This window comes from Pogoniulus pusillus, chromosome 11 (assembly GCF_015220805.1).
Source record: "Pogoniulus pusillus isolate bPogPus1 chromosome 11, bPogPus1.pri, whole genome shotgun sequence".
NCBI lineage: Eukaryota > Metazoa > Chordata > Aves > Piciformes > Lybiidae > Pogoniulus > Pogoniulus pusillus.
The window spans coordinates 21464482-21491239 of record NC_087274.1 but is presented as its reverse complement, the minus strand read 5'-3'; the positions used below and the strand labels follow the sequence as shown (position 1 = coordinate 21491239).

Genomic DNA, 26758 nt, shown 5'->3' with positions numbered 1-26758 from the left:
CTTAAATACTCTGGGTTTTGAGAATAGGCACAGACTTAGCAAATGAGGAAAAGAGTCATCCTTATGTTCATCTTTGTGCTTGAAGAGAAGCTTCCGGCATACTACGTGAAGAAATGCTTGGATTAAAGTGCTGCCAAAGGCCATCCCAATAGTGTATCTGTGATGTGAATATCACACTTGAAATTAGTCAGCAACAACTATGTCATCTTGATCTGCAGACTAATACAGATGATGCAATATGAGGCTCTGGAGAGATGGATCCACAGTTACCTGGCAATAAATTTTTTGGCTTTTATGAATCACTGAAATTTCATAATTCCTAAGGGTGCATTTCTCTAACTTTGCACCTTGCCTCTTAAATGAAGAAATATCCTGCTGTGGCCACATTTATGACATCACCTCTTCAAGGAGAGAAGGATGTCACACATTATTTCGCTCTGAAAACAGCAGGTGCAGAAACAGAGGGTTTTTTTCATACATGAGCTGTGACAAAAATCTTGTTCATTATTAGCCTTCTTGCTGAGAATAAGTCTGTGTTATGATCAAGACAATCTGTCTCAGGGCCTACTGGACCCTGAAACAGAGCACTAGACTGCTCCAGTAATAGTTTCAAGGAGAAATTTGAAATGCCTTCTCAACAATTTCATGACAGGAGATCTTTGAGCTACATGACCACTTCCAAAATGTGAAAGGATCCTGGCTCTTTGCAGGCAAGGAATGAACATGAAGGTCCAGAGGGCACTTCTGCATGTGGGTTGATGGTTACCGGTGATCTTCCTCCTTATGTCAGCTAAAGCAGCATGTGAGTCTTTTGGATACGTTTGTCCCCCTCAGTGTAGCCCTTTGTCACTATGTCTTTTTCCCACAGAAGAAGTTACAAGAACTCCTTTGGCAGGGAATTTCCTAGTGCAGGGTTACATGGACTCTTATTTTGCTAACATGGATGGGAGCTATGACCACACTTCTGTGGCCAGGGCTGTGTATTTGTCCATACTGACTTCACTCCAATGCTAGCTTGTTGCCTCTTGTTGTAATGAGGTCTTAAGTTTTCCTTTGTTGGCCTGAGGTGATGTTTTCCAGATTGTGGGTGTATTTTCCCCAAAGTGACAGTGTTACATGCTGTAGCACTGTACCAGTTTGCTGTGTCTTTGAGGGCTCAGTTTTCATGCAGGTGCCTAATAGTGTTCTGGAAGTTTGTGCTGTAATGCAGAATGATGGTTGGCTAATTTCTGCTTCAGATGGCCTCTGCTATCTTTTCTTCATTGCTGCCAGTGTTTCTCTTACTTCCCTGGGGACACCAGATGCATCTAATGATGAGTCAGTTTCAGCTTCCAAGCTCAAACAGATCATGGATGGCAGCCATGTGTTGTTCAAATGTTTTCATGGAGGGAGAGTTTTCCCTTTTTCTCTTACTGAACCAATTCACTCAACAAGAACTTGTTTTAGGTCAAATTGGCACTGCTTTTAGCTAACTCCAGCCTTTCTAGATTTATCCTTACTTCCAAAATTTTACTATATCCTTAAAGAGAAGATCTGTCTTAAAAGAAATCCAGTGCATGGGACAGTGGAGCATAGTACCAGCTTAAACGGCAGGAGAAGGGAAGTGTTTAAAGCCTAAAATTACAGGCTGTAGCTGGTGAAAAATAAAACAAAAGCCAGAGACATGCTCCTCCCTAGTGTTGCATAAGTAGATATAACATATAATGTACTGCAACATCACAGCAGGTCTCCCTAATTGAAAACAAGGAGGAATAAAAGACTACTGTACCTTGAATCTTAAATCCCTGAATGTGTTGTCTGTGTTGATTAGTTACTTTGATTTGTGCTTTCCTGCACAGCTCATTTTTCCCTTTAATAAGAGTTCAGCTTGTAAATTGTCACTTGGATTGATAATATTTGCACCAAACAGTGTAATTAGGCTGGAGTGATGGAATATATTACATTGTTTGTTTGCCATTACGTTTATTCCAGATGGTTTTTGTCACTGACTCTTTTTCTGAGCTAGGCTGTTAATAAACATAGGATAAATCTAATGAATAAATTTACTGTACTTGATATAGATCTGTGGTGGTGGCTAAGATGGGGCTGCACCACTAAGCAGTGGGCCTTCATGGCAACTACAGCAGTGTTAATTCTCTGTCACATATGAGAGAGGCATGAAGCCCATGGATAGTGAGGGGTAGGAGAAGATACTTGTGTGGGGAGTGTTTTGTTAAAATACAGCTGTCTAAAAATGAAACTGAGATTATGATGAGTTCACGTTGTGGAGGTTTATTTCTTCTCTGGACAAGGGAAATGTTTTAGAGTAAAGCTACAGAGTGGGTGCCTGGATTCAAGCCTTTCCTTGCTAGAAAACTCCTCGTGCTCTTGAGCAAGCTGATTTAGCCTTTGTCTCAATTCACAAACACTTCTTCTCTTCTGCATTTTAACTGTCTTGTCTCTACAAACAGAAGTTGTTCAAAGTCCCTTCCAGGGATGGAGATTCAAAAATTATTTTAGAAAGAGAACTGAAACATTTTGGGGAAAGAACCTTATATGGAATGGAGACACAATGTGGGAGTCTACACAGCACCAAGACTTGCCCGCTCATTTGCCAAAGTAGTGTTGACTGGAAAAAGGAGGAAAGCTGTGACAATAGACCTTGGAAAAGTCCTATTACTTAAGAGTTTTACAATACTGGTCTCTTAGCTTTTCCATCAGAAAGAAGCAGAGGGAAAAAACAGAATGTAACACAATATCTGGGCTACATGGGCTCACTAGCAGCAGGCTGGGGAGCTTGGTTGGTGCTGTGAACTGGGCAGCAGCCAGGTCGCAGCCATGGTGGATCTGAGCATGTTGCCCTTTGTTCCCTGGTTGCAGTCTCCTACAGTGGTGGTACTGGTTTGGAGGAGAGAATGGAACAGGTTTTCTATTTATGAAATGGCAGAACATCTTCCTTTATGCATTGTTTCTGGTCATGTCCTGGAACTGGTAGTCAAGGATCTTCCTCTTCATCCTGGAATTACTTTTAAGACAGTCAGGCTCACAGAGATGACACAACAGTTGGCACTAGCAACCATATGATATATTACCAACTACACAATGCATCTCTTACACGCCCCCTTCAGAGATATGCCAGCTAAGCTGCAGCTGAAGAAGTAAGACTAAACACTTCTGTTGAATGGCATTCATAAAGGTTTATTACAACAAGAGTGGACAAGAAAGGAGGAGGAGAATGAAAGAGGTGTGAAAGCAGTAATTCAAGAAGCCCACAAAGGAATGGTGAGCTGAGAAAGGCAGAGAGGGTATAACTGTTCCAGACACTGAAGTATAAGTTAAATGAGGACAGAGCTCATACCCACAACACTGGATGTGCTTCCTGTCAGGGCTGTAAGGCACGAAAGTGTTAACCTTTCTGGAGTCAGTACAGAACATTCCAGTGCTTGAATTCACATAATAAAAATAAACCTTGTGTGAGCCATGTTGCCCGTGGGGTTTATGTTCTGCTTTTTGATCCAATCATTCAGGAATGCAAAGCCATTCTACCAGCTCTAGATTTCAGCAACGCCTTTGCTTTGCCATCACTGCACTGTCACTGAAGATAGAGCAAATCCCTGGTAATGAACTTACACGGGTCCATGTCTGTCTGCAGCTGCTCAGTCATGCAGGGCCCATTTCACCTCTGGACTGTGCTGTAGCATCATATTTAGAAGACTGAGGACAAAATGCTTTCCCTCTTGTGAGTCTTACCTACCATACTCTTCCTAGGCACCACTGCATGTCCACTTACATGGTCAGGCAATGGTGAATCTGTCCCATGGAGGCTGAATGCTTGTTGGGAAAAGACACCACCCTGCATGGCAAATTCCTGCATGGTTTATTCTCAGGGTAGGAGAATTCAGCTGTCCCCAGCAATTTCACTCTTCATGCAGCATCAGACTAAAGTGCAGCAAGGTGTGAGCTGGGTAGCAGCTCCCAGGCAGGCAGCTGCTCTTGGTTTTTATCACGTACTGGCCAGGGCAGGACTTGGCCTTTGTATTTTTGAGCAACAGTAATTCCCCTTTCAGACACTGATATCTTTGTTTACCCCAGGTTCCAGTGCTCAAGGTCCTCCTCTGGGAGTTTCTGCTCATGTCACATCTTTATGATGCCCCTTACTTGCCATCTGACCATGATCAGAATCTTTGCCACTTCCCTCACCTGCAAGTGTTCCTTTGGGTGGCAGGTGGCTCCTGATTTCACAGTTACACTCTCTCTTCAGACCCACCAGCCTGTTTTATCTTAGGACACAGGATCCTTGAGGCTGGCAGTATTTCACAATTCTGCTGAGCAATGATCCACTAAGGAACACACAAAGAAGCACTGTGGTATTATGTTCCCTCCTATTAAAAAGTAGAGAACATGCAGTTAGCACAAAATTCTCACTGATTTATTTGTGAGTAGTTCCTGTACAAGTGAGTGAAAGAGACAATCAAGGAACACTGGACTAATTTCTATTTGGTTACTCAATGGAAAACTGGAAATGACCACCATGTAGTACAATGACTTACTCTGCATTTACAGCAGTGCCAGTGAGAACACAATTAAGTCCACTGGTTTTACATCACATCCCAGTGGATATTAAAAGTCCAATAATAATTGCATCTACCAAGGATTATTGAAATTGCATTTTCTTTCTCCACCACTTCCACCCTTTCCTTTGGTATTTCTGCTGTTGTTGTCATAGTCATCCAGAACCTTGGCCACAAAATGGAACAGCAATTGCAAAGTCTTCAATGAACTTTGTGTAGTATTTGGCACTTCTCATTTTATTTGTCAATAGCATTTTGTTATCATCTGGGATTTTCTTAGTCTTATCTTTTTAACTCCAGGATGCACTACTATGTTTGGAACTATTTCATGCAGAGTTCTGAAATAAAAGGGGTCCATAATATGCAACAATTATGTCATAAACCATAATTTCTTTTCTCTCCTTTATGAAAAGGATGTCTGCAAAATTTTAGCCTATTATTAAAAGTTTCGATAATAATTGCCTAATCCCTGCATTGGCTTTGTTAATACCATTCAGGCTGTTTGGTATTAAACAACTGCTAATGAAAACTGGTTTACTTAAAGATCAGTTGCATAGCAACTTTTGCAGCGAGCTCAAACAGAAAAATGTTCTAGGTCTATTATTAGGCTCTGTCTGATTCTTCTCATGCCATTAAGGATTCTTCAGAAAATGCTACATGCCTAATGCAGGCCAGCTTCTCTGTTCTCTGTTCATATCTCTCTGCATAATCCTATAAACCCAGTGCACAGGCCTGACTCAATTCACATTGCTGCTCCCACATAGTCATGCCTTGCACCATGTGCAACATACTTGAAGTTGAGGAAGTGGTCTTAAGCTGCACCAGGGGAGGTTTACATTGGCTATTAGAAGAAACTTCACTGAAAGGGTTCTCAAGCACTGGAATAAGCTCCCTGGGGAGGTTTTGGTTGGATATTAGAAGGATTCTCACTGGAATAAGCTCCCCAGGGAGGTGTTCGAATTCCCATCCCCAGAGGTGTTGAAAAGATATAGTGATGTGGTGCTGAGGGACATGATTTAGCATCAGACTTGGTAGAGTTAGATAATGGTTGCACTCGGTGATCTTATAGATCCTTTCCAACTGAAACAATTCTATGATTCTATTTTTTCATCAAAAAAACTTTTTTTTTAAGAGAGAAAAAATGTTTGAGCTTCCAGTCAGAGGAGTGGAAAACAGAAGAATGACATCTGAGCAGGAATCCTCCACAGAGTTGAAAGAGCTGCACCCTGTACTGAACATTTCTTGAACCTTCTCCATTTGTTAACATCTCTATGGCCTACTAATGTGATCACTTTACAGTATAGCATGCTGGCAGAGCATTGCAACAATTACACTGAATGTCAGATGCTAAAAAAGCTTCTTAAAATCTTACTAAATAAGGTACTGTGCATGCTCTGCATGGGGAAAAATAAGTAAATTCCCTGAGCAGCAAGAAGAAGGGAATTTCTTCAGTCAATTAGCTATATGTCAAACGGTTGTGCTTCTTTAAGGCATTTTTCTTCACTTTCAGTTAACACTCTCACTTTCAAACCTAGCTTGATCATTAAAAAAAAACATAATCACTTCTAATACTGTTTTTATTATGGTTTGAGATTCATCTTGATCCATTTGGAGGAGTAACAATGTATGAAGATTCCAGTAAAATGAACAGCATCAGAAGGCTAATTGTTTGGAACAAAATGATGCTAAAGGCTAAAAGTTGGTACTCTTGCTGTGCATGTTACTGTATCTCCTATATAAAGAGTTTCTTCTCTGGATCATAAAACACTTTGTGCAGATTGTCATCACGGGTAACTCTGCTTCACACAGTCTCTGGCCAGGGGAAAAACCTGTATGCACTTAGTTAATGTGAGCAAGCCCTGGCTATGAGGGAGGACACATAATGGGTCCCAAAGGATTATGATTGTAACGCTAGCATTCAAAGCTGGAACCCAAGAGACTTTTTTCCATAGCAGCATACTCGGCACTAGGGATAACTAGATGACAGCACAACTACATCAGCTTGGCTCACAGCCATTCCTGAAGGGACCTGGCAATAGCCCTCAGGGCAGCATTAGTTGTTCTTGCTTGTTGTCTTCCTCCTGCTCCATCTCCTCTATCATAGCAGGCTCTTACAGAAGACTCCAGGGTCTTCTCACCACTCACCTGGTGTATGAATGCAGCAGGGTTGGCCTTGTCTGAGTCTGTGCTTTTACAGCACATGCTGAGTCTGTTCATCTTGTGTTTGCAGAGCAGCCACATTGCTGTAGGATATGTATGCTGCCATGCCACCTCTCCTTTATGGAGTGCACCACAGCCATAGCAGAACAGGGAGTCAAGTTAATAAAATATATCCTTGGACTTCTGGTCTCTGTGAAGGACTTCTGGATGGTCTTGAGGCCATGCAGTGCTTGCTGTCACATGCCTGCAACATGGCATTGGAAAGAGTAGTAGAATTTGAGCCCAACCTTTGTACAAATGTTTTCTACACATTGTCTATCACAATAGGTATCCCACAGGCCACCAAGATCACTCTATTTGCTGTTTAAAATCTTAAATGGAAATTGGAAAATCTCCAAAATCATCACTGAAATGTGCAATGGGGACAAGCAGAAAAACTAAATTTATCTCTGGAAAAAGAAAGCTGATACTCTTGTGAGTAGTTGGAAATCAGTTTGGCACTGCAGTTACAGAACTTCAGTGTCTTAGTTTTGCTATGAACATTTTTTTTCTCAGTTTTCCTCAAGGACAATCAGAAATAATTCATTTTGTTGGGTGTGTTTTGGTCTGACAGTTTTCATGCCTCTCTCATTCACAATCTGATTCCTCAGTTTGCTAAAGGACAGCTGATAAAGCTCAGTTTCAGATAAACCAAAAATTCCATTTATGCTGTAAATGCCCTTTGTGATTATGGGAAGGCATACAGTCCGTTTCTTTTCATTGGCAGTGCAATCAGTGCATAAAGCACACTTGCATAGCATTGTTCATTGTTGGAATACTGTTTTCTCAGGGACATCAGGCCAAATTCTCTTTTCTTTTGGTTTTTTTTTTTTTTTCAGTACTGTCCTTATCTGAACCTTTAAACCCTTCCTTTCTAAATGATGAAAAGTAGTTCCCAGTACACTCTGTAAAATGTTCTGTGTCTCTTTAGGGTATTTGTACCCACTACATTCAATAAAGAGAAGAGTAAAAAGAAATATGTCATCTCGTGACCACAGCAGTCATATCAATTGCTGTGCTGAGACTTTCTCAGTCGCAAGTAATTTGCAATGGATTCTCCATCCTTTTCATTTAGCTCCCAACAGCATTCTGAAATGTCTTACTTTATGATCTGGTAATACCAGAAGCTGTTATAATCAAATTGCATATTTCAGTGGTGAAATCATGAATCTGAGGATGTACAAGAGACATTACCTGTCACAGCAGCTGCAAAGTAGCCATCAGTTTTAATTGTGAATAAGCAACCAAATGAAAGACTGCACCAAAGCTTCAGAATTGGACTGCTGGAAGTCTCCCTGAAGCTGGGTCAGGGTCAGGCTACACAAGTCACCATTCCTCAGGCTGTTTAGTTTTGTTTTTTAATTCAGAGGGAGAGCAGCAGACAGGCTGTTTCCACTCATCATGAAATGCCTATAATGAATTATCTGCAAACAGGAGGGAAAAAAACAACCAACCCAAACCCCCAAGCATTTCTTTAAGTGGTTTTGCTTTCAGTAGTGTTCAGCACCATTTCTTTGAGCATGTTTTAAACTTACCCATACTCCATTGCCTTATTATAACCATCATAGTGGCACAGGATGGATGACACCACAGTGGATGGTGTAGGATGGTGTAGGACTAGGAGAATTCTCCCTTACAAGTAGCTTTTGGGAGTCATTCATATTTTCCTTCTCTCCGTTTGTGTCTCCTGAGTATTAAGTAACTCCTCCAGCAGTGCTGCAAGGCAGGAAATCATGGACCTTCATATGGACACAGAGAAACAAAGCAGACTATGTGATTTGCCCAAAGCTACAAAGAAAATAATTATCAGGACCAAGATGAGTATTGGTGATTGCAATAAGCAGAGCAGCTTTCCTTCTCCTTACCTTCTATGTTATCCTCTAAATGGCACTGACTTGAGCACTGTGTGCTTTTTGAAACTGTTGACTTTTGCGGTAAAGGTTAGTTTCCATCCAATAGGATAACTTCTTCTGATACCCTTTTACATCTAAGAAAAACACAAAATATGTCTTTAATTAAAAGAGATTAAGACTTCCCTTTAGCTTCAGCGTGACCTCAATACTAAGCAATCTTTCAGGAGCAAGCCGATGCCTACAACATTTTTTATGCCATCTAGTGGTCATAGGAAATCAAATGCCAAGCTCAAACTCGGTGTGTCACCCAGCAAAGGTGTCACAGCAAATGCAGCTCCTGTCCCAGTTAGGGCTGCTTATGCTTCTGTTTCTTTTGCTGCTCCTGCTGCCAGTCTTCTGCTTGGATGGCTGCAAGCTGCGCTGCTAAAACTCTGGAAAGCTGCAGTAAGAAGTGTCTGGAAAAGAGAGTTCAGTAAATGGATATTCTCAGGAGCACTCTAAACTGACATAAATGTCATGTTTCTGTGGAATAGGGAACATGATTTCTTCACTGCTTGGTGAGTGGGAAGGAAACTGGGAACTGATGAAACAACCAATAAATAATAGTAGCTTCTATAGACAGAAGATTAGTCATTGGTTTCCTGAGGAGATGGACACAACCAGATGCCTTGGAAAATAGAGCTGGCTGCTCCCCTGGGCTCACCACCTGGTCCCTGAGGGGAGGACAGCAACAGCAGACAGGCCCTCAGAGATGGGGCTTGGACCTGGAGTTATTTTTCAGCCACGTTTTAGATTAATTTATTGGAAAACACAGATAGGGACTGGTTTCTGCATGTAACCACGATCTTTAAAAGTGCAATCAAAATAAATACTCCCCTAGCAAGGGACTGCATCATTTATGCTTAATTAAAAACTGTCTTGGAGAGTTAAGGAGAACTGGACAGCACCATCAGCAGTTACATTTTCCCTACTTTTCAGTGGAAACAGCACAACCTGTCTCTAATAATATCCAACTGTTGAACAGCAGAAAGAAGTTATAAATTCTGCATGCTTGAAAATAGGTCAGCTCAATAGCTAAGGTCACGGCTGTATAGATGTTTTTGTAAAGCATTTAAGCTACATTTTAGCTACCACATTTTAACTGACAAGTGTCACGAGAACAAACACGGTATTTCCCCTAATGCAGATAGGGTTTAAGGCACAAAACCCACATGGATTTGTCACAGTTGTGGAGAAAGTTTAATGCTGTCTGCTAAGATAGTTTTGGCTGAGCAATGCTAGCAGCTCACCCGACTTGGTCAACATTGTGTCATACTTTGTCTGTGCACACATTAACACACTGGATAAAAATAGAACAGCTTGATGAGAAAAGCTGTCTTGTTTGAGTTGGACTCCCTTTGACAGTCTTTCATCAACACCAGCAGTCCTAGTTCAAGCCAGTGCCAAGACCTTAGTAAGTGAGCAGCCCAAAGCAGCTGAGTGCCCTGCCACTCTCCAAAATGCCCATGGGAAACCCCTTATGGCTTTGACAGCAGGACCCAGTGCAGGAAGGCTGCAGACAGCCTGCTCCAGACCCAGCTGCATCAACCCAAGCTTGTCCTCTGTGCTTCTGCTGTCCCTGACCATTAGGGCTCCCCACTATTTATCAGACACAACGAGCATGAAAGGCATCTCTTATTCCCACTGCACAGGCCAAACTGGTTCATTTTGACTGAAAGAAGCCGCAGCATTCCAGCGTGTTCTGCTCTGGCACGGAGGCTGGACTAGATGATCTTCCGAGGTCACTTCCAGTCCCTGCTTCTATGAAAAATCACTTTGGAGCACTCAGCAAATCTGGTGCTGTGCCAAAGAGACCAGTGTGGGCAGGCAGGTGGTGACTTCTCTAGCCATAGCCTCCTGAGATGCATGTCTGCACCCTGTCTAAGCTGAAGATGATCTGAGAGAGCCATGCCAGCAGAGCTGTGAGGGCAATAACCTCCAGTGATGTGGCTTGTAATCTTCAGCTGGCACAGCTCTCTACAAAATGAACATCTGTCCACAGCCTAAAGATATGTTTTGAAACTCATTTAATTAGACCACTGCAAGCACCCATCTGGACACTTTCACTGCTTTGGCTGCCATTCACCTAGCAACCAACCGCAGCTGATAAAAATTGTTTTCACCTGCCCCAGCTGCAAAGCAGCCAGAAGGAAGGAAGGCTGTATCTGCCATGCTGGCACCTGAAACTTTTGACAAATACATCTGGTAAATCCTGGTGACGTGCTTCATGATGTTGCCACTCATTGAGGCCTCCTGCCCAAAGTGGCCACAGCCATAGAAAGGGCAGCAGGAGGAATGTATGCCTGCAGCTGTACAAAGCCCAATGTCTCAGCTGAAACCTCTGATTTCAGTGGGTCCAGAGAGGGTGGGAAAGATTCACACTGCACTGTGCCCTGGTCAGACATTTACTGCATGGGAACCTTTCCCTTAACCATCTGAATCATATGTCTCCCTACACACACTACTGGGTAGCCAGGCCTGCAAATGCTCTCCATATGACTTAGTGCAGTGTTGGAGGGGTTAAAGAGGCCATAGAAGTGGCTAATCTACAAAGACAGGGAGCCCCAGCAGAACAGCAGGAGCAGACTGCAGAGGACAGTCACGCTTTAAATTGGTAGATACATTTCTGCAGCAAGAGCCTGACTATATCCTTACTTTATATAAATCCTTAGTCCAGCTTAGGCCAAGTGAAACTAAACTGGATGATTCTAGATCAATTTTAAGGTGTCCACTGAGGATGTGGCACTTATTTAACCAAATTATTTGAAGATAACCCAATGCAAGATTGTGCACAAATATAAAACCATATTATACAACTTAAAAGAAAAAAGTCACCTGTGACAACAGAGAGAAACATCATTTTTTCAGCACCATTTGGAGGCTGAAGATAACCCAGGTCCCTAATGGAGTTTTTTTCTAAACTCTTAATAAAACCCTACAATTGAAGCTACTTTTAATCTACCTTATTCTTACTATTCATCATTACAATCCTTTTAAGAAAAACAATTGGAATTTTAACTAGTTACAGATGGCAGAGATGATACTGGCCTTTACAAATCTATGTTTAAAATAGAATTTTCTAGGATAGTGCTGTTTATGTTTGCTAATGTTATCCAGGCTTCTATTTGCAAGCAGGAGTCAAAGGTTTACAAGCTTTAGCCTCCAATAAATCAGAAGAACAAGGAAAGACCAAGAGTGTTAAAACCACCTGATATGCTGGAGCTGCTCTATCCTACACAGAAAGGTTACAGCAGGGGGCAAGCAATGAGCAGAAGGGAATAGATGCCCTTCAAAAAGTCTCTGTTGTTTTTATGGAGAGGATAGTGCTGATAACTAATCAAATGGTCAGATTTGATTTCATCTTCTCTTGACCTTTTCTTGGTTTTCAGAACAGACCAGGATGGTAAACAATAGTGTACATAGGCTTGAGGTTCCTGAGCTGTGTGCCAGGAAGTGGTACAGGTTGATAGGCAACAGGGATACTGAACAAAGCCTCAATCTGACCTCTCCCTGATGCGGGCTTTAGCTTCTCTTGCAGCTAAGAAAGCTGAGGAGCTTCGTATAAGCTTGCTTTCTGCTTGCTCTTGGAAATCAGATGTTCCTCCAGGCAAGATATTCCTTCTTTTGTTTGTCAGAGAGATACTTGCAAGAGCTCTTGCTTTATTCTTTAGCTACATTAGTTTTTCCCTCAGAGTTATTAAAATGAAGCCATGCAAAACCCAGGCACTACCAACCATTTGTTGGAAATGGGAGCAGCACCATTTCCATGTACTCATTACTTGCAGCAGGTCTCAGCTGCTCACTCACCTCTATGTCTTTGTGCTTTTAGGCACAAAAAAGTTGCAATTTGGCTTTCCTTGGACTTCAATCTGGCACCTGCCAACAAGGCAGAAACAGGAAAGATTTAAAAAAACTATATTAAAAAAATCACAAACCCCACAGCTTACACATGAATCTCCCAAACAGAACAACCTCTTCACTTAACAGGATCCTTTTTTTGCCAAGCCTGCCACGTTTGATAACAAGGAGTGAGTCATTATTGCCCTTTCTCCACAGTCAAGGACCTCTGCAGAGGAGGCTGTTTTGGCTGCAGTTCCTTCTGCACAAGTGGTGCCACCTGCACAGCATTTCTCTTTCTAGGGTCTGGAAGAGCCTTATCTTCGAAAGTCCACAATGTGGATGGGGGCTCAGGGCAACACCCTCCAGTTTGTGACCTTCCAATAGGTCCCTCTTCTGTAACTGCAGGCATACTGAATCCCTGTTGTGATTTGAAGATAGACTTCAAACAGAGAGTAGTGACTACAATATCTGGGCTCCTCACAGCTTGAACATTCACTACAACAAATAGCCTATTTTGGCCAGACTTCTGGCAGGAAAAACAAATTCCACATGTTGAGATTTCCATTTAAGGACTTTTCCCAGCCATCTTTCAACTTGGCCAGCTGTAGAATCAGGCAGGTGGTACAAGACTTCCCACTACCACCTCCCTGCCACCACCCTGCTCTCCAGACAGGCACTCCTTTCTCTTTGTCCCACGTGGGCATGGTGGTAATCTGGAGAGACAGGTAGACCCACATTAGGATGATGCTTGCTGCTCCCAAGTCCTACATGCTGCTTTGCTCACCTCCACCCTCAGTGTCCAGCAAATAAAGAGAAAAGCCAAATAAATCTGTATCCTTATAGAGAACAAAGGTAAAATGGATCTGTTCCCCATATGCCTGATGAGTTTGGGTTCCTAATGCTGGGAGGAAAGCTCAGCAGCATCGGGAGCCCAGCAAGGAGAGGGGAGCTCAGTGCTGGCATGTAGGAGAGGGAGAGTGGGGAGAACCACACCAATATGGAATGGCAAATGTCATCACCCCATAAACTTGCCAGCATTGTGGCTGTGTGGGCATATGGTCATCAGCGACGGCACTGTTTTCAGTGGGCTACTCATGGAGAGCAAAGCAAGAATCTCTATAATCTGGCATTTTGTAGTTAAAACAGATAAATAAACAAACTTGACTTTGAATAATGAGACACATCTGCATTAAGAAAACCTGATTGTTTTGTTAGAAGTGTGCCAGTGAAAGCAATATTTTAGAGAATATCTGGCAGAGTGTCCTTTCAGTTGCCTGTAACAAACATATGAGAGTTTATGCAGCTTTGATGAATTCAAAGGGATTTTTTTCTTTCTATGAGGGCCACTAATTTCTCTTGGAAAACACTCTATTTGCTTTTTACTACTTTTCTTGGCTTTTAAGCCTAGCAGAAGGATGATCGCTGCAGTGGGGAGATTCTGTCCCATGTCATACATCCTTGGCAATGACCAGATGCAGTCTCAGGCAGCTGCACTTTCTGCAGCTGTACTCCTGCATTTTTGTTAGATCTCATCTGAGGACACAGCATGAAAGCTGCTCCTGTGTATTGCTCACAATATTGCTCACTAATGTTAGTACAGTAGAGGAACAGGGCAGATGGCTCATCATTTAGTAGACCATAAAACCACTAGAATTTTTAATTGTGGATTGGAAATATTCAACTGAAAAATATTCACTGCAATCATAAGGATTCCAAAGTTACCACTTTTCTGAGATAACGTGCTAAGGAGCAGATCAATCACTGTCTTTTATTATGCAAGAAATAGAACAAATCAAATGAAATTATCAGTTAAAGAGATTTAAGCGAGATTAAAAGGTTTAAGGAAGACAAATGTGTTGTGTGAATAATTAATCCCACATATTTATCCATGAGGAATGCTGGGAAAATCTTTACAAGTGTATGGATAAAGGGTTCAGTAATGTTGTCAGAAAGTAAAGAATCAGAAAATACCTCCAGTTCAGGGCTCTGGAAGCATGAAAATAACCTTCTGGTAAACAATGCCTTCAAGATTCCCACATCCTGGAGAAGAGCACAGGATCCTGCTCCAGGGTATTGCCAAAGAGCAAGGGTACAGGGTTAGAAGGGCTTTTGATGATGTTTACAAGAGTTGTTTATATGTAACATTAATCCCAAAACAGAGACGTCTTGAAATAGCTATTATGGATGACTTCATATCTGCCCTAAGAGAACAAAATGGAACACAATTAATTTTATGGAGGAATAACAGCAGTGGCTTATGAACTTCTGCACAGACCTGGTTTCATGTATTAACAAAATAACAAGAAGAGATAAAAAAAATATGAGAGAAGCTGTGCCAATAAAACTGTCTCCAAATTAAGTGTTTCAATATTCTCTCCAGTAAGAGACTTTATAAAACTTATCTTTTTTAAGTTTACATTGTGTGTACATGTACACAAACAGAGACATGCACACACACATATATATGTGCACATAAATACATTTAAACTTTCCCAAAGACAGAAGGAAATCAGAATCCTCATAAGAATTCACAGCACCTCATGGAATGAAAAGGCAAACTGAAGCAGGAAAGATGTGATGTTCAAGCACAGGAGAATTTTCAGTTGCAATTATCCTGCTCAAGACATAACGCATATTTTAAGCAAACAACAAAATCAAAATAGAACTTTCTGTAGCACCCAGTGAAGATCCCTATCACAAAGACACACACACACAAAATCCAACTAGCTTATTGCATGCTTACAGTTTATCAGCTAGAAACAAATCTAAGGACATCATTAATTCAGGCCATCAGAGAATAGATCTGTATCAAAGAAAATTAACTTCATCGGTCAAAGTCAAATAGAAAAACACCCTCTTTAATAACAGTTTTGATTTAAAATGGAGCCACCACACCCCAGGGCCTTGAAGAAAAGCTAAGTGAGAACAAGGCCCCTTTGTAAAGGTATGGAGGTGTGTATATGTGTATACATCCACACACTTCTCTGTCAAAAAATTATAACCTGGCTGAGGGAAAAGCAGCTGCCTAAGCTGATGTAAGAGACTTTAAATTATAAGGATTCTTTTTCAGCTTTATATCTTGATTCCATGCCATAAAACTTGAAGAGTTTTATCACTGAACGGAAAGGTCATTTTCACCAAGGCAAGAGAAAGCTTCTCCATGTTTTATGTATTTTCAACTTTATTTGCAAGTCAATACATTCTGAATCTCTGTAGGTTTCCATTAAAGTGGAAATTGCAAAACCATTTACCCTGATGGAAACTTGAAGTTAATATGCTGTATGCCTTGCATGACTCCTCTCTTTTATGTATTTTATTTGTATTAACAATTATGTAAGGAGATTTCTAGGGGGGATGGATTATTAGAAGTGATTCTGCATGCTCTTTGTCTTACACTAGCCAGAGTTTCATAAGAAATAAATTTCAATCAAGGTTACTGTTTAAAATGCAAAGAGACTCCTGGCAGACAGCTGCTATGGAGTTACAACAGTAAAATAACACTGAATTTATCGTCGTCATTGTGAATTATATCACAGAATCATTTTGGTTGGAAAAGACCTTTAAGATCATTGAGTCCAACCATTATCTAACTCTACCAAGTTTGGCAGAAACTTGAATGAGAAGCCTGAGCAAAACTCCAGATGCTACAATAAGGCAAAGTCACATACACTGATGATGATATTGCTAAGAGGATTATCTATAATCCATTTTCTGGTCAAGACATACACATACTTCGGCATAACCTGCCACATGCCACCTGCCTTGCACTGTGGCTACACCCTAAGACTATGTTATCTGTGGTGTGACACTGTGCTACCTGTATCCTCTAGTTACTCCTTCCCCAAAGGAACCCCTCTAGTGACATGTCTGGGCAATCCAGCTGGTGGGCACAGAGCACCATATGTATTTTTACTGGCTATGTGGACTAACCCCACCATGCTACATTTGGGTAAGATGTCTTCATCTGTTTGGTACACAATGGCATCTTAATGCAAAGAAGACCAGCCAGGTTGGGGGTCTTCTACAGTGACTTTAAAACATTGATTCCAAGTCAGGTGGGGCTTGCTGGCAGGTCGAGATCAGGGTAAGTTCAAGTGAAAATTAAATTAAATTATTTTCTAAACACTTTGTGATCTTCAGACCATGCAAGAGTGACCTCTTATGTCCTGTGGAGATCCTGCTAAGGGTCTCCCTGAAGTACCACACTCATGCAGGACAAAGTCAAGGTACAACGTGAGACTTTCCTACTGAGGACTGGAAAGTAGACTGACAGTTGCAGCTTCTTTGTGCTGTTCCCTGGGGGAAGCCAAAGAAGCCACCACTTCCAGAGAGGATAGATTTCAAAAACAGTCAAATAATTGTTGCAGGAACTTAAATGAGAAAACCTCTTCAAGGCCAGATATAACACAGCAGACATGCTTTCAAAAGAGCTATGCTCAAATACATAAGGCCCAAACATCGTTGGGCATCACTGTTGGAAATGACCTTTTGTATTTCCCAAAGCCTCAATTCAGGACTGTAAACATCATCACCTGAACATTATCACCATTTCCTCTCAATGCCAGCTCTATTCCCCTTCCTGAAGTCCCACTTCTGCTTCACAAGCCCAGCACTCCTTAAGACCCCCAACCCACATCTGAAACTTCACCTACTCCTCTCTGCACCTTCTCCTACCCGAACTAGTTCTCCAGTCACAACGAGCATATCACTATCTCAACAACTCCATTCCCCTCACCTTCCCCAAATGACTTACTTTCCATAGTCTTAGCAGAAACACATGTCCCAGACTAATTAATTTTCTGTAGGCACATAAGAAGAACAGCAGGAGAGGTCTGGGAGCTGGAGACAGCTTCATGCACCAAGTAGTTACTGGCCAGCCAGTGGCAGGAGCAGCTGTGTGAAGGCTTCGACTCTGTTTTGTAAAATATTCTGGACATAGGCAACATCAGCAGTTGCTGAGATTGTTTTTGCTTGGCTTATGTGCAACACAGTGTGGGAACATCTAGCCTACTGATTCAGACTTTCATCTTGCAAAGGGCAGTTTTTGTTCCAGTCCTTGATCCTTAGGTCATGTCTGCTTCTTATCCATCAGCTTTGTGTAAAGTGCATATGCAGTCTTAGCCATGAACTCCCTCCAAGCTACTCCCTCCTGGCTAAGTGCTTAAAGCTGTTCTCTACAGAGCTTTGTTGTCCCTGATTTAAGTCCTACGAAAATCCATGAGCTTTATTAGGGTACACTCAGTAGTACATCAGAGCAAACATCACTGTGAAGTTTATGCTTATAACTAACTACTGCCTTGGAGTTACCATTTGCTGCTCTGCTGCAACGTTAAGCATTCATATGTTAATCCACTCTTGGAGGCTGTTGTGCCTGGTTGTACTGCAAGGTTTTATCAAATGACAGCAAAATTAATAGTTTGGTTTCTGCCAATTTGATACAAGATGCTTAATATGAAAAGCAAAATATACAGCACTGAAGACAATTTTGGAACACAGCTTATTTGTCTCCAACTACAATATTGTCATGTTTTCCTCTGCACTGCAACTGATACCAAGAGTGCTTCTAATTTCCTACTTTGTAGAACAGAAAAGATTCTTCAAGAAGACTCTGTATGTGTGTGTATATATATTTATATGTGTATGTGTACATATTCTGGTATTTCTCCTTGTTGAATAGATTCAACCATAGAACCACAGAATGGCTTGAGTTGGAAGGGACTAGGCTGCTAGAAGCCTCATCTAGCCTGGTCTTCAACACTTTCAGGGATAATGCCATACATCAGTTGAAATATCAAGAGCTGAGAAGAAACTGTTCAGGGTTTAAAATCAGTCAGTCACAGAATCACACAAACATCCAGGTTGGAAAAGACCCTCAGGATCACCAAGTCCAACCTATAAGCTTACTCTACAAGATTCACCTTAAACTATATTCCCTAAGCACCACATCCAAATGACCCATAAACACATCCAGGGTTGGTGACTCAACCACCTCCTTGGGCAGCACCGATCAGTATCACAGAGAGGGGAAGGGGAACAACTTCTACATTAATTAACTCTGAGTTTGAGAATTAATCCAAGTTTAACTGTGGAAAAAAGGATGGTGTTTCACACGGATGTTCTGAATCATCCACTCCATTTCTTCTTTTTCTCCCCACAGAAACCATTGGATTCCAATTTCTTCAAATGCTGCAAAACAGCTCTGAAGGGATGGATAACTCCAACAAAATACCCAGAAGCCAACAAGGGAACTAGAAAAAAACAGCTTGACTTGCAAGATCTGGCCCATGACTGACTTCCTGCTCATGCAACACTAATTTAAGATCTTTGTATATCAGGTACTGCAAGTTCTCAGCATACTACTGTTTGTACAGTGCTTTTTCTTCAGTCTCCCAGTATACAGTGGAACTGAAAATCTGGCATTCGATTGCTTATGAAAGCACTCCAATACTGTATGTGTAAAGTTTAAAGCTATTTTCTTGCAAGATATTGCAGCACAGTTCATTTCATATGACAGTCCAAGCCAGGCTTAAAAACCTCAGCCTGTTAGCAGCCCATCATCACACTCCATCTGTTCTCTGCAGGACAGCTGCCTGACTCCACCTGACTGACCAGGGTGAAGTGGTTATCAGTGCTGTGGTCATCAGTTTCCAACCAGGCACTGAAGCTGTAGCTGTCGTAGTGGTACAAGTTTCTGCTGTAGTTATTCAGGCTGGAGGTTCATCTGCAAACCTAAGGGCAAACTTCAAAATGAAGTGAAGGTGTAAGATTTGTCCTCATTAGAAGAGACTGCTCCTAAGAGCACATCCTCCCTACACAGATATAATTCCCTCCAGCAAAAGGGCTGTATAAGCATAAATCTCATACAGATCCCTAAGACAAAATAAACTATGCAAGCAAAGGACTTTGCATTGAAATACTGAAATACAGGTGTGTTTTTTTTTTTTAATGCATCAAAACTACAGTCTAGTTTATATCCTGTCATTCTACAGGTGACTTGAAAGACATACAATTACATATTTGGTGACCAGGAAAATGTCCAACCTGATAGACTTTCTCCCTTGCTCCTGCTTGGATTCTGTTAATGCAGCAATCCCAGATTGATCCCTGCACATGTACCTGTGCAGAATGCACCGCAGTATCACACTTACTAGCATATTCAGAGTGACCTGCATGTGACTAGAGGGCCACACTATGATCAAAAGTCTTATTCATTTGTATTTTTTCTAGATCCAAGGATGTTTGTGTTGCTTTACATTACAAGTTTTGCCATCTACACAAGTGAACAACCTCTGCAAAGCCAGTTCAAAGGAGAAAACTACTACACCAGATACATCTGTAGCATCCCTGGGTTGCCAGGTCCTGCAGGTCCCCCCGGAGCTGGCGGATCCCCAGGACCACATGGACGCATCGGTCTTCCAGGAAGAGATGGAAGAGATGGCAGGAAGGGAGAAAAAGGTGAAAAAGGGAGTGCAGGTATTGAATATTTGTTTAACTTAACACAGTAGTGCAGCAAATTTGGATCTTTTATTGCCACTATCATGCATATACAGTTACATGATTAATGTGTGTATGTGCCTGGGTGGATTTAAGTATGATGCATTTAGGTCTAGTGAGGGAAAGCAAATATGCAACTATATTTTAAATGCACGTGTCTGTGTAAATGAATAGCATTCCTGTGCTAAGAAAAAGTTTGGGGAAACAAAGCCTGTGTGGTGTCAAATCAATAGCCTCATTTGTGCCATTAGCCAGGAATAAATGATTAGCCGGTACTTAGGTACATACTAAACAAGCTCAAATAGTAAAGTATTTAGTGCACAAGTAGCAGTGTATAGGTCACCACACTGCTGTCCTTCCCATAGCTCAGTCAGTAATTGATTACAGATGAAAGTCTTCAGTGGGTAAACAAAGACTATGGAAACAAAGGACCCCATGGCTGTGAAGGCTGGTCCTCTGTTACCCCCCCCACCCCGGTCATTTCTTCTGCAAACTTACTAGAAGACTTTGAAAGTATTTTTGCCAGCCAGTCTTTTGAAATTCTGACCTTGTTTTTCTTGTCTGTTCAGGCACACACAGTAGCCACACAATCATTTACTGAGATGCTATGTGCAACAATTAACTAACTTACAATGTTTTTGAAGGTTTAAGAGGAAAGACTGGGCCATTAGGACCAGCTGGAGAGAAAGGAGACCAAGGTCAGTCTGGCAAAAAAGGACCTGGAGGACTGACAGGTGCCAAAGGTGAAGTAGGTCCAGCTGGACCACCTGGACCTAAGGGAGATAAAGGCGATCGAGGAGAGCCAGGTGCACCAGGGGTCTGTAAGTGTGGGCAGATAGTGCTGAAATCTGCCTTTTCTGTTGGCATCACCACTAGCTACCCAGAAGAAAGACTACCAATTGTGTTCAATAAAGTCCTCTTCAATGAGGGGGAGCATTACAACCCTTCCACAGGAAAGTTTATTTGTGCCATCCCGGGGATTTATTATTTCTCTTACGATATCACCTTAGCAAATAAGCATCTTGCGATCGGGCTGGTTCACAACGGGAAGTACCGGATAAAGACATTCGATGCAAACACAGGCAACCATGACGTGGCTTCTGGTTCCACAGTCATCTATCTTCAGCCAGAAGACGAAGTATGGCTTGAGATCTTCTACACTGACCAAAATGGTCTCTTTTCTGATCCAACGTGGGCAGACAGTTTGTTTTCTGGATTTCTCTTGTATGTTGATACAGATTACCTTGACGCTTTATCAGATGAAGATGGGCTCTGAAGAAGATGATGTCAGATGACATTCAAACTGGACAACCCAGCACAGGATTTTATCTAGCTGTCTGGGAGACATGAAGTTGAAAACCAAATAAATCTGGGAGTTTATTTTTGCTTTGATAGGAATGAATCTGAGCTCATAAAGAACTTTGCAGAATTGGATATTTTTTACCAGACAGCAGGGATATCAAAAGGAATCATAACTAACAGAAGACTGCATCACTCCAGGACTGACTCCTCCTGAAAGTCATGTTTATAATACTATTTAAACAAATTTAAGATACTGTGCATTGGATTATATATAAAATACATTCAGTGGCAATGTAGAATTGGTATTTTGTAAATAACATTAAAGTGAAATTGAACAATTAACAGCAATATCATCTTTGGTCATTTTAAGACAGGAGATACATCAAAAGCAGAGAAAACTTTGATTTTAAAAAGGAGAGGAATAAAACACAGGGATGTCAGCTTCAGGATGCAGCTGAACAGGTCACAAGGACAGTCCCACCTGATAGTTGCAGCAATAAATGATATCCATAATTAACTAACCTCCTAATAAATTTGTACTAGCTGAGGCATGCCCAATGACAGTCATGGAAGAAGAGAACCAAGATATTAAACATAGAAAGTAATAAAAATCTGGAAGATCTGAAAAAAAATCCAAGAATCTATAATCATATTTTACTTATCAAAGGTTCACAGAAACCTGCTAATTCTAACAGTTACCCAAAGAGTTTTGAATGCCAGTGGTCTGTGTTGCACAACTCCTGATCCCACTTTATTTATGGAGGTTTTGCTGCATAATTGTCTTAATTAAAAAATTCCAACTAAATAAAAGTACCCAACAATACCACTGAAGTCACAAAATGGGCACTACAGTTGTGTATGATTGCTGCTTCATGCAGTGAACAGGTGCAAAGTCCTGTTCACAAATCAAACTGGCTATGACTGTACAACCTTTACTTTATTTGACTGTGATAGATGTGTGGTAGAAGACATAATTGGATTATTTCTCTAACTAGACATCTAGCTTATTAGTATTATACAAGGGCTGCTTCCTATGAAAAATATTGAAGAGCACACTTAAAGATTCAGTTTATCACTGTGCTGCACAATCACATATACATCCTGCAAATTAAGCACAATATAAAAGCAAAAAAGAAGCTCAGTCATCATTTAGAACAGTGATTGATGGCAGTGCTTCCCACCCATCAGTACTTCTATAGGGCAAAAAAGCTATCAGCACTGCTCAGTACTGTCTGCACTGAAATTCCACCAGACAGAACAGTCACGCCAGGCCCATGACTTCTAGGAAGCATAATTTAACAGATGTAAGGTTGGAAATACAACATCTATTACGGAGTGAAAGCAACTAATAAAAGTATTTAATTACAGGTTTATTAAAAAAAAAACCAACACAGAAATAGTTCTATGACATTTGAATCAATAGGAAGCTCATGTTAGGAGCAACAAGTACATTTTTATTGGAGTTAGAAAATCTCTATAAAGCCAAACTTTAGAAAGGAGCATGATGGATTTTCTTCAGGCTCTACAGAAATGTATTTGGTAGTTATCATAAACTTGGAAATTTACTGACAAAGTGACTTTTTTTTCTCACAATTAAATAGATAAAAACCAGGCCTTCATAGTGAAATGTTCCTGGCTGCAACTCTAAATAAAAGCAAAGTGCTTCCATGTAATAATCTTGTAAAAATGAATGAAATATGAAAGAGACATTTTAACCACACCTATGATGAAAGTGACATCATGGGAATAAGTAAACCAAGAGTTATTCCTTCCTTTAACAATTTAGATTTATGCTTGCACAATCCTAGGAAGATTTTTATCTTCCCAAAGTTTTCCCATTTGGATTCTGTAGTTATTTGAACAGCTTAATATTTTGGCATGAACTATTAAAAATAAGTAATTCTGTTGCAGTATTCCTATAGTTTTGGCAAGAGGAATCTTTTTATTGCATGTATGGACAACATATGTATATAAGTAGCATGTGGCCCCTGCCCTCACTCAGGATCTCAAGACTAGAGTAAATCATGGTTATTACTATTATTTCCCTTGAACATAGATCAGCTTTGATGACATGATAGTTCATTAGGGGTATTCCTCTGCCTAAATTTGAATTTATACAGAAAATATCTTGAGCTGAAGTCTTCCCACTACTGAAACCAGTAGGTGGGGAGGTCTGGTTTGGTTTCAAGATGCTGCGGGATAGCAAAGAGCAATGTATCTTTGGGATTATATTTAAAACTAATCAAAGTTTCCTACACAATATATATGTCATTCTGCAGTTGCCATCATGCCATACAATATTAAGGCATCCAGACCAAGTTAGTAATTTAGATTTTGCTTACGGTCAGCAGAGAGAAATCAGAAAGGAGGCATCAGGAGGTACCTGTCTCTTTACATGGCCTGTGTCTACATGTCTAACTTAGGTTAGACTTTAACTTTCAGACAGTAGAAGTTAAATAAGATGTCTGCTCTTAGAGAACAAACCACTAAGTGGAAAAATTGGCATAATTAAATTCAGCAATTTATGTCTCACCATGAGAGAGAAGATGTGGATTGATGAGAACACAGAAGGATCCTTATCATTATGGAAGTGACCTCTTGTCAGCCTTTTCATAAAGTATTGCTCAGGTTGCTCCAGGGACAATTTCAGCTGCAGTAACTTGGCTGTCCTCCAGAAAACTTACCAGTATGAAGGTGGGCTACATAGTCCTCTCATGCCTCCAAATTCAACACACTTAAATATACACAAAGTATTGAAGTTTTTAAGGATACTTAGATTTAGGTGTAGAAACCCTACATATATCCTGGAGTGTTTCTGCTTAAAAATTTTGTAAGTTTGCTTATTTACAACTTTGAAGCACCTGCCAAAAAACTAAACACAACACAAAACATAATGCAATACTTATTCAATCATCTCTGTGAGAGAACAGCCTTGCTTATGTCAAACAAAAGGATAAAAAAGACTGATCTCTTGAAAAAGATAAGTGGACTGATTCTCAACAGGCTCTGCAGCAAACTTTCAGCAAGAAGCAGATGGGATTTCTAGAAACCAGTGAATTGTAGGAAGGAAACATATAAGCAGTCCCCTTTCTTTCGTTACTTTCAACAAAGTGTGATCCCTAGTCTCAGAAGATAGGAGGAAAGGATTTACAATTTTTGAGGTGAAGGACAATCTCTTTAGTCATCTGAAAATTTTCCTACCACTGATGCTGGTCCCTTCCATGCACCACCTGCATTCACCCACACTCTGTCAGATACTTTGGTACATGAACATGGATTTATAAACTACATGAGCATGGATTTCTAAACTAAGTGTAACAAATCTCTAATTTGTGATTTTATGTTGGATTAAGGTGTGATCAGTTAAAAGTAATCAAGGTGGGGAGTTTGTCCAGTCTTGTTTGTAATCTCCCTGAAACTGAGATCACTGCAGAGTTGCACATAGTTCTGGGAATTCCTGTCTTAAGAATACAGCAATGCATACTCTTACTCTGTAAATGCTGTACATGGCTTCTAAGTTTTGTAGTTTCACTTCTGATTAAATTTGATTTTACAAGTCTTTGCTTTGACTACAGACAGTTAAAAAAAAAGATGTGTATGCAACATTCTGAACCTTATATTAATCTCGAAGACAGAGAATAAACTTTGTCATTCATTGTTCACTATTCGTTGTAAAACTGTGTTAATGCTGAATGTGGGACACTAGCCTGCTCAGTCATGGTCACTACAAGATGCCAGCTACTCTGTTAAAAGACATCCTTGATCATCATCAACCAAGCAATGGTTTATGCCTATGTGTGACAGTGCCACGTCTAACGAAGCAGAGCTGCTACATCATCTTCCTTGGAGCACTAAATCTGCTGTCCAGCCTAACCAATGATACTGAGCTTGCTTTTGATTTTATAATGTTGACTGAGATGAAAGGAGTGGGTCCCTGCCCCAGGAAATGTATGGTTTGAATTCTATGTGTATTCTGTAAGTCCACTCATCATACTGACATGTTTTTAAGCTGCTTTCCATCCTGTTAAGCAAAGGTCCCTCACTGTTCCCTTAGGGTATTATAGTAACATTCCTTATATAATGCTGTTCCTATTTGTCCATCATTTGAACTGCTTGTACAATTGTTTCTGAAATTGTGCTAAACTGCTGGGACAAAGCTTAACAGCATAACAAGATGTTGAACCTGAGTCCTTGCCAAGACTGTATGAAGGTTCACCCACTGGATCATTTCCACAGTCCCACATGCAGTGAGACTTAGCAGATAACAGAGACCATGTGCTGTACATGTTACCCTATGAAATCTGTCTTCTAATTACATTTCTTTTCCATTCTTGAAAGCTGTTGTCATGTCAAGTGTCTTCTACCTGTGACAGCTCCTATTTTAGCAATTAAAAATGCACACTCCCAATCTTTTTATTTACTATGACTGTTTACTTCTTCCCATGATCTCCTGTTTACAACAGTATTCAGAAAGGGCAAACAATTAAGCCATCTCTTTTCATGTGAATCCAGGTACTAAAACTTCACAGTAACAAACCTTCAGATGTTGTATGGACTCTTTACATAAATAGGTCTAATAACAACTCTGCTTGGGGTCAGCAATACTGTTTATTCTGGTTGGAACAGAGATACTAATATGCAAGTTAGCATAAGAAATTGTTTTGTTAACAGTTCAGTACAGCATAGACTTTGTTCCAAATTTGAAAGGAAAAGTATAGATCACTTTGTACATATAAAAAATAGAAATTGTATATAAGACAACTCACATTTCTACAAGTTATCCGATAGCACTGAAATTTCTGCCATCCCTGGCATCTACACGAGCTGGTTGTGAGCATTTAACGGAGCAGTTAACCCATTCCACAACTGCTCTTCTAACCAGGACTTAAAGATTGTATTTTCCTTTAAGCAGGCTCTAGAACAACCCTAGTGAAGTCTTCATATACTTGTTTATGGGTTTGGTTTTCTTTCTTTTTTTAATATTCCTTCCCTCCCCCCTCCAATGGAAGCATTAACGTACATGGATAACTTTATGAGGTTGTGATGAGCCTTACTTTTGGTTTCAGCATCCACCTCCCCCAAAATCACAGCATTTTACTGGTGTTTGCAAATGACAGCTGTTAAGATTATACATCTTTCTTAACTCAGACTTTTCCCAAAAATGACATGCTAGGAAGTTTTCTGAGGCTTATGCTAATTTGTAAAGGTCATCCACAAAGAATAATACCTCCTTGCTCCCCCGATACAGCTTTGGTTAATATTCTGAGTAGTTTAATGCACTGGAAAACAGCACTTGGAAAACAACTGGCTAGTCACGGTCCACTTCAAAGATCTATCCCACATGACTGAGGGCAGGGATTTTTTCAGAGCTACATTAATCTAAAAAGATAAAGCCAAACCCAAAACTACTTGCTGGAATGTTGGCACATACTCTGAGCTAAAGGTTTCACATCTCCCTTTAATCAACAGATTGAGACAAGC

General features: G+C 40.7%; 1 protein-coding gene across 2 annotated transcripts in view; it reads left to right on the top strand.

Annotated features, from left to right (window-relative positions):
* Positions 1-25685, top strand: part of C1QTNF7 (C1q and TNF related 7) — a 31284-nt gene extending 5599 nt beyond the window's left edge. The window contains exons 2-4 of one of the 2 annotated variants that reach the window (XM_064151422.1): positions 18639-18816; positions 19709-19954; positions 20620-25685. In XM_064151422.1, the coding sequence (XP_064007492.1) occupies positions 19717-19954; positions 20620-21251 (870 nt within the window). In that variant the 5' untranslated portion in view covers positions 18639-18816; positions 19709-19716 and the 3' untranslated portion in view covers positions 21252-25685. Of the gene's footprint in view, positions 1-18638; positions 18817-19320; positions 19409-19708; positions 19955-20619 lie in introns of those variants that run through there. The other variant, XM_064151424.1, reaches the window with a different exon arrangement.
* The last annotated feature ends 1073 nt before the right edge of the window (positions 25686-26758 follow it).